The 6421-nt window shown below is 46.3% G+C and overlaps 1 protein-coding gene across 4 annotated transcripts in view; it reads left to right on the top strand.

The window, feature by feature from the left end:
• Positions 1-3596: 3596 nt before the first annotated feature.
• KIFC3 (kinesin family member C3) overlaps positions 3597-6421 on the top strand; it is a 41069-nt gene continuing 38244 nt past the window's right edge. The window contains exon 1 of one of the 4 annotated variants that reach the window (XM_054048996.1): positions 3597-3729. Coding sequence is in view for 2 of the 4 variants with exons in the window: in XM_054048994.1 (XP_053904969.1) it covers positions 4622-4711 (90 nt within the window). In the remaining 2 variants the exon portion in view is untranslated. Of the gene's footprint in view, positions 3730-4131; positions 4712-6075; positions 6346-6421 lie in introns of those variants that run through there. The other 3 variants (XM_054048994.1, XM_054048993.1, XM_054048997.1) reach the window with 3 other exon arrangements.

Below are 6421 nucleotides of genomic sequence, written 5' to 3'. Positions count from 1 at the left end.
TATAATATACTGGTATAGCAAAGCCTTCTGCGTATAGACCTCACGTAAATAGTTCAGTTTTCTTACTGAGCCACCAGTGATCGTTACCTGAGTTCTAACTGGGATGTAGGACGTAGGACTGGAAGGGACCGATCTAGTCTCCTGCTAGTGCTATAAGAAAGAAATTGTTTTTAAAGCCTAAGTCATGTTTTTTATGCATCTCTCACAACTAAATGTAGAACTAGTAATTTGTCATTCCTGTAATTTGTGGAAACGGGAAGGACGAGCATATGGCTAAAGCATAGGCTTGGGAGTCAGGCTATTTGGGTTCTATTCTCGGCCCTCCTGTAAACTTTGTGTGACTGAGTGATTCACTTCCCCTTTCTATGCCTTAGTTTCCCTCTCTATAGCTACAAAGTGGGCATTCCTCTCGCTTTGTTCAAGTTTGCAAAGTGCTTTGAGAATCTCAGATTGAAGGTGCTAGAGATGCGCAAAGTTGTGTTGCTTATCGGGTCATTTGTCAAGTTGTTAACAATAACAAACATGTTATTAAATAAATCCCTTCCCGTTTTACTAAGGCCATGTCTACACTTACAAGCTTACAGCAGCACAGCTGTACTCATACCGGGGTGCTCCTGTAAGATGGCTTGTGTAGCTGCGTTATGTTGACAGGTGAGAGCTCTCCTGTTGATATAACAAAACCAGAACAAGGAGCAGTGAGAGCGTCTCCTGCCGACATAGTGCCGTGCACACAAATGCTTATGCTGGCAAAATCTATGTCGCTCAGAGGTGTGTTTTTTTTCACACCCCTGAGCGCCAAAAGTTTTGCCGACATAATGCTACTGTAGACATGGCCTAACTAATTTAAGATCATGAAAAGTGTGTGTGGGGGGAGGAAATATCTAATTTGTACTGTTTACTTTTAGCATTTCACTCATCTTAGACCAGTGGGTCTCAAACTTTTTTACTGGCGATCCCTTTCACATCGCAAGCCCCTGAGTCCAACCCTCCCCCCAATAAATTAAACACACTTTTTAATATATTTAACACCATTATAAATACTGGAGGCAAGTGGGGTTTGGGGTGGAGGTTGACAGCTTGTGACCCCCCCATGTAATGACCTTGCAACCCCCAGTTTGAGAACCCCTGTCTTAGACAATTAAAACGGAGTAGGCAGGGCTGTAAAGCATAACCGTTTTTTGGACTTTTGGGGAGAAAGGGGTGTGAAAGGGACTGAGGCTTGTATGGAGGCACTGAGTTTTGTGGGAGCTCTGTCGTGGGTCTAGTTTTGGGGGAGCTGATGGTGGGTTTAGCTTTTAGTTCCAACTGATTTGACTTTGGAATTTATGCCAAAGGCACTTGGAGTGGTAGGTAAATGCCTATTATTTTATAAAGCACAATTATAAATTGAAGAATAATCTAGCTTTCTAGCTGCTGCACACTAGTACAAGGTTCTTGTGTTTGGGTTTCCAACAACACAGGGAAATGTTTGAATTAAAAAACACAGATACACTCTTTTTTTTTTTTTTTAAATAATAAGCTTGAAGATCTTTCCATGCAGGTGCTCAGATGCAGGCCACACAACTATCCAGATAGCCTCATATGTATTGATTAGGGCTGTCGATTAATCACAGTTAACTCATGCGATTAACTCAAAAAAATTAATTGCGATTAATCGCAGTTTTAATCGCACTATTAAACAATAGAATACCTATTGAAATTTATAAAATATTTTGGATGTTTTTCTACATTTCATATATATTGTATTCTGTGTTGTAACTGAAATCAAAGTGTATATTTTTGATTATAAATATTTGCGCTGTAGAATGATAAACAAAAGAAATAGTATTTTTCAGTTCACCTCATACAAGTACTGTAGTGCAATCTCTGTTGTGAAAATGCGACTTACAAATGTAGATTTTTTTGTTACATAACTGCACTTAAAAACAAAACAATGTAAAACTTCAGAGCCTACAAGTCCACTCAGTCCTACTTCTTGTTCAGCCAATCACCGAGACAAACAAGTTTGTTTACATTTATGGGAGATAATGCTGCCCTCTTCTTATTTACAATGTCACCAGAAAGTGAGAACAGGCATTTGCTTGGCACTTTTGTAGCCAGCATTGCAAGGTATTTATGTGCCAGATATGCTAAACAGAAGTCTTAAAAGAGCAACACTCTGATGTGGAAACTACAGAACCCAAACCACCAAAAAAGAAAAACAACCTTCTGCTGCTGGCATCTGACTCAGATGATGAAAATGAACATGCATTGGTCGTACTGCTTTGGATTGTTATCGAGCAGAACCTGTCATCAGCATGGACACATGTGCCCTGGAATGGTGGTTGAAGCATGAAGGGCATATGAATCTTTAGTGCATCTGGCACGTAAATATCTTGCGATTCCGGCTACAACAGTGCCATGTGAACGCCTGTTCTCACTTTCAGGTGACATTCTAAACAAGAAGCGGGCAGCATTATCTCCTGCAAATGTAAACAAACTTGTTTATCTGAGAGATTGGCTGAACAAGAAGTAGGACTGAGTGGACTTGCAGCCTCAAAAATTTTACATTATTTATTTTTGAATGCACTTTTTTTGTACATAATTCTACATTTGTAAGTTCAACTTTCATGATAAAGCGATTGCACTACAGGACTTGTATTAGGTGAACTGAAAAATGTTTTCTTTTGTTTTTTTACAGTGCAAATACTTGCAATCAAAAATAAATATAAAGGGAGCACTGTACACTTTGTATTGTGTGTTGAAATTGAAATCAATATATTTGAAAATGTAGACAACGTCCAAAAATATTTAAATAAATGGTATTCTGTTAATGTTTAACAGTGCGGTTAATCACGATTAATTTTTTTTAATGGCGCGATTAATTGCGAACAATTTTCTTTAATCTCTTGACAGCCCTCGTATTTATATTATGGTTTATTATTTAAAAATAAACTCTGCATTTGGGACTGACTTGATGGCCACACTGCGTTTGCCTGTAACCCTTTTCATCCAGCAAGATCCCCGCATGCTTTACAAACCGGGCAGGTTAATCATTTCAGCCACCCCCGAAATGCATCCACCTCTGAGGTGGAGCAGGGCAGGAAGCGGGTTTTTCCCACGGAAGGAGGGGCGGCTGGTGACCCCACGGGAGGACGCTGGCCTCTCCCCCCGCCAAGCTAGCGAGAAGCCGGCGGGTGCTTTGCAGGCTCGGTCCGTGCCCCCCTAGCTGGGGGGGAAATGCAGCCACTGGGCTGGAGACAAAGGACAACAGCCCCTGGCAGCGGCCGCCCTCCCAGCCCCTTGGGGAAACTCCTCGGGTGGGTTTTGCTGGCTCCCCCCCCTCGGCTGCACGGGAAGCCCCCGGCGCTCCCCCTGCGCCGCCCTGGCGAGCCTCCCGCGGGGCCCGGCCGGGCTCGCTGCCCCCCCCCCCCCCCCCCGGCGCTGCCCGCTGCGGAGAAGGAGCTCCAGGAGTGCGGCCAGCCGGTTACCATAGCAACCGGCAGCAAGTCGGAGTCAGTCATTTCCTGTGGAAAAGCGTCTGTGTGTGTGGGGGGGGGGGTGTGCAGCGGGGGGAGCGGGGGGGTGTGTGGGAGGGGAATGGGGCAGGTCCGCGACTTGCCTGCGGAATCCGGGCTCGCTCCGTGAGGGAATGACAGCGCAGCCCCCTGCCAGGGCCCTCCTGCCCCCGGGGGCGGCCAGCCCGGGCAGTGCCGGCCGCCCCCCCCGGGCCCGGGCCGCTCCCACCGGGTGAGTCCGGCCTCGGCCCTTCGTGTTCCTGCGGCCGCGGGCCGGGAGCGGGGGTGTGTGTGTGTCTGCATGCCTCTGCTTGGATCCTGGGTGTGTGTGGGTGCCAGTGTGTCTTCTCTCGTTTTGTGTGTGTGTGTGTGTGTGTCTGCATGCCTCTGCTTTGATCCTGGGTGTGTGTGTGTGCCTGTGTGTCTTCTCTCGTTTTGTGTGTGTTGTGTGTGTGTGTGTGTCTGCATGCCTCTGCTTTGATCCTGGGTGTGTGTGTGTGCCTGTGTGTCTTCTCTCGTTTTGTCTCTCTTGGGGGGGGGGGGGTCTCTGGATGCCACTGCTTTGATCCTGGGTGTGTGTGTGTGTTGGTGCCTCTGTGTGTGTGTGTCTGGATGCCTCTGCTTTGATCCTGGGTGTGTGTGTGTTGGTGCCTGTGTGTCTTCTCTCGTTTTGTCTCTGCATGTGTCTCTCTCTCTCTCCCCTGGTCCTACTGAAAGGAGCCCGAAGAGGAGCTCTGTGTAGCTGGCAAGCTGGTCCCCTCCATCCGCAGAAATTGGTCCCATACAAGATATTCCCTCACCTGCCTTGTCTCTCTCAAAGGACTCATTGTCATTGGCGGCGGGGGTGGAGTGGGAGCGAATGCAGCAGTATGTGGAGTGCGCCTGGCACAGCTTTGTGCCTTTTAACCAGGACTTTGCTTCAGTCACCCCCTCCCACTCCCCCAAATCGCCTCGATTTCCATCGGTCAGTCTGTATTTCCAGTGACTTGTTTGGCCGTCGATGGCACCTGGCAGGGTATGCGCCGGCTGTTGGAATTCTGGTTTCTCCCCCGGAGTGTGAGCCTGCTATTGCATTGCCTTTACGCTTCACCTGCCAAGGCCCAAATGTGTGACAAGAACCATGCATGCGTGTGAGATACATCAGAGAGAGCGGAGCAGGACGCTTGGAAATACATGGGATTCATTCCATCAATATACACAGCATAATGTTTGCGGTAATCTTCGTTTCAAGATTCAGCATTTCCAGTGGTCGTAATCAATGTACCGTAATAAACAGGGGGATAATGCCAGGGTTCTGATCCTGCAACTGCCACCGTCCCCATTTAGTGGCAGTTAAGAACTGGGGCCCCAGTTAGTGTGGGTTGGGTCACTCTAATAAGTGATGTAATGGTTAATGAGGCAGAGTGGAGAGGTGAAAAAGGGTGTTTTAAGATTCCATTAATTTTCATGCAACATTTTGAAATCTTTGGATGAAAGGAGCTTGACAAGAGCAAAATAGAGAAGATTGTTTTAATTACACCTCTGATTACTACCCTGATATAACACTGTCCTCAGAAGCCAAAAATCTTACCTTATCGTATAGGTGAAACCGCGTTATATTGAACTTGCTTTGATCCGCCGGAGCGCGCAGCCCCGCCCCCCCGGAGCACTGCTTTACCGCGTTATATCCGAATTTGTGTTATATCGGGTCGCGTTATATCGGGGTAGAGCTGTATTGTTTAATCAGCACCTAATGCGCTTCACAGAGCATAGAAAAGACAGCCCCTGCTCTGAATTGCTTCCAGTCTAAGCATAAACTGATGACAGGGATTTTAAATAAAAATGCAGTTTAAAAAGAAATGTTTATTTCTCCTCTAGTTTCTGATCATGTGCTATTCTCTGTTTCTCCGTGGCACTGGCTTTCCCTGCATGACTACACTTCTTTTCACGCAGTCTACCCTGGTTCAGAGATTTCTGACCAGAAGCTCTGTGTGTGTATGTGAGATGGTAAGGCCGATGTATCCAATTCTCCTAAGTTTGACCAAACTGACCTAGACAATCCTAGATCACAGAGCACTCTCCTAATGACGTCTCTCTTCATGCCACTGCCTGGCTGCCAAGCCACGGGTCTTTTTTGGTTGTTTTCGGTTTTGGTTCATCTCTAGGGCAGATTCCTTTTCTCCCCTTCATTATGGCTTTGAGTTTAGAGTCAGTCCCCGAGGCAGGGAATATTGCGCTTTCTGACTACTTTACTGATTCAACTGCATGTGCTCGAACCCGTGCTAGGCTCATACTTCCTCTCCAGATGACCCAGTGGGATCATTAAGACACAGGCTCATTGAGCCACAACAATATGAATGAGAGCAGTTTTGTAAAGTTATGAATGATATTTTAGATGTCTAATTGAAACAAACACTGCCAAATCCTTCCTCGTGAGGCAGAGGATTTGAAGACTGCCTTACAGTTTAATCCCAAATGAGGGAATCTTTTTCCAGATGAGTGAGACGCAGTGGAGTTGGAAGGCGTGGGCATCCATGCACATGCACATGCTACGTTGTAAAGCAGCTTGGATAGGAGTCTCTCTCTTCCCCAGTCTGCTTCCAGCCGCTCTTGGCTATGTTTCTCATCCTGTGGAGGCCTGATTGTGGTATGAACTAGATCTCATTCTGATCTAAGTTATGAAGGTTTAAATCAAATAATTCCACTGAAGTCCACTGGTGGAAAAACTGCTGCAAGATGAGAATCCAGCTCAACCCCGAATATCTTTGCTATTCTTTGTACTGTGGTAGCACTTTTGAAGGCCCCAAGCAAGATCACAGCACTGCAATAAGAGTGTGATGCAATAAGAACATGATGCATAGGAGAACAGGTAAGAGATTGATGCTTATTTCCTGGCTATTGTACAAGGTGGTCTACAGACTCATAGGACGACATAATTCCTGCCC

This window comes from Malaclemys terrapin, chromosome 14 (genome assembly GCF_027887155.1).
Source record: "Malaclemys terrapin pileata isolate rMalTer1 chromosome 14, rMalTer1.hap1, whole genome shotgun sequence".
In the NCBI taxonomy this organism is placed as follows: domain Eukaryota; kingdom Metazoa; phylum Chordata; order Testudines; family Emydidae; genus Malaclemys; species Malaclemys terrapin.
Note: the sequence above shows the minus strand (reverse complement) of the source record. Positions and strands in the feature narration are given on the sequence as shown.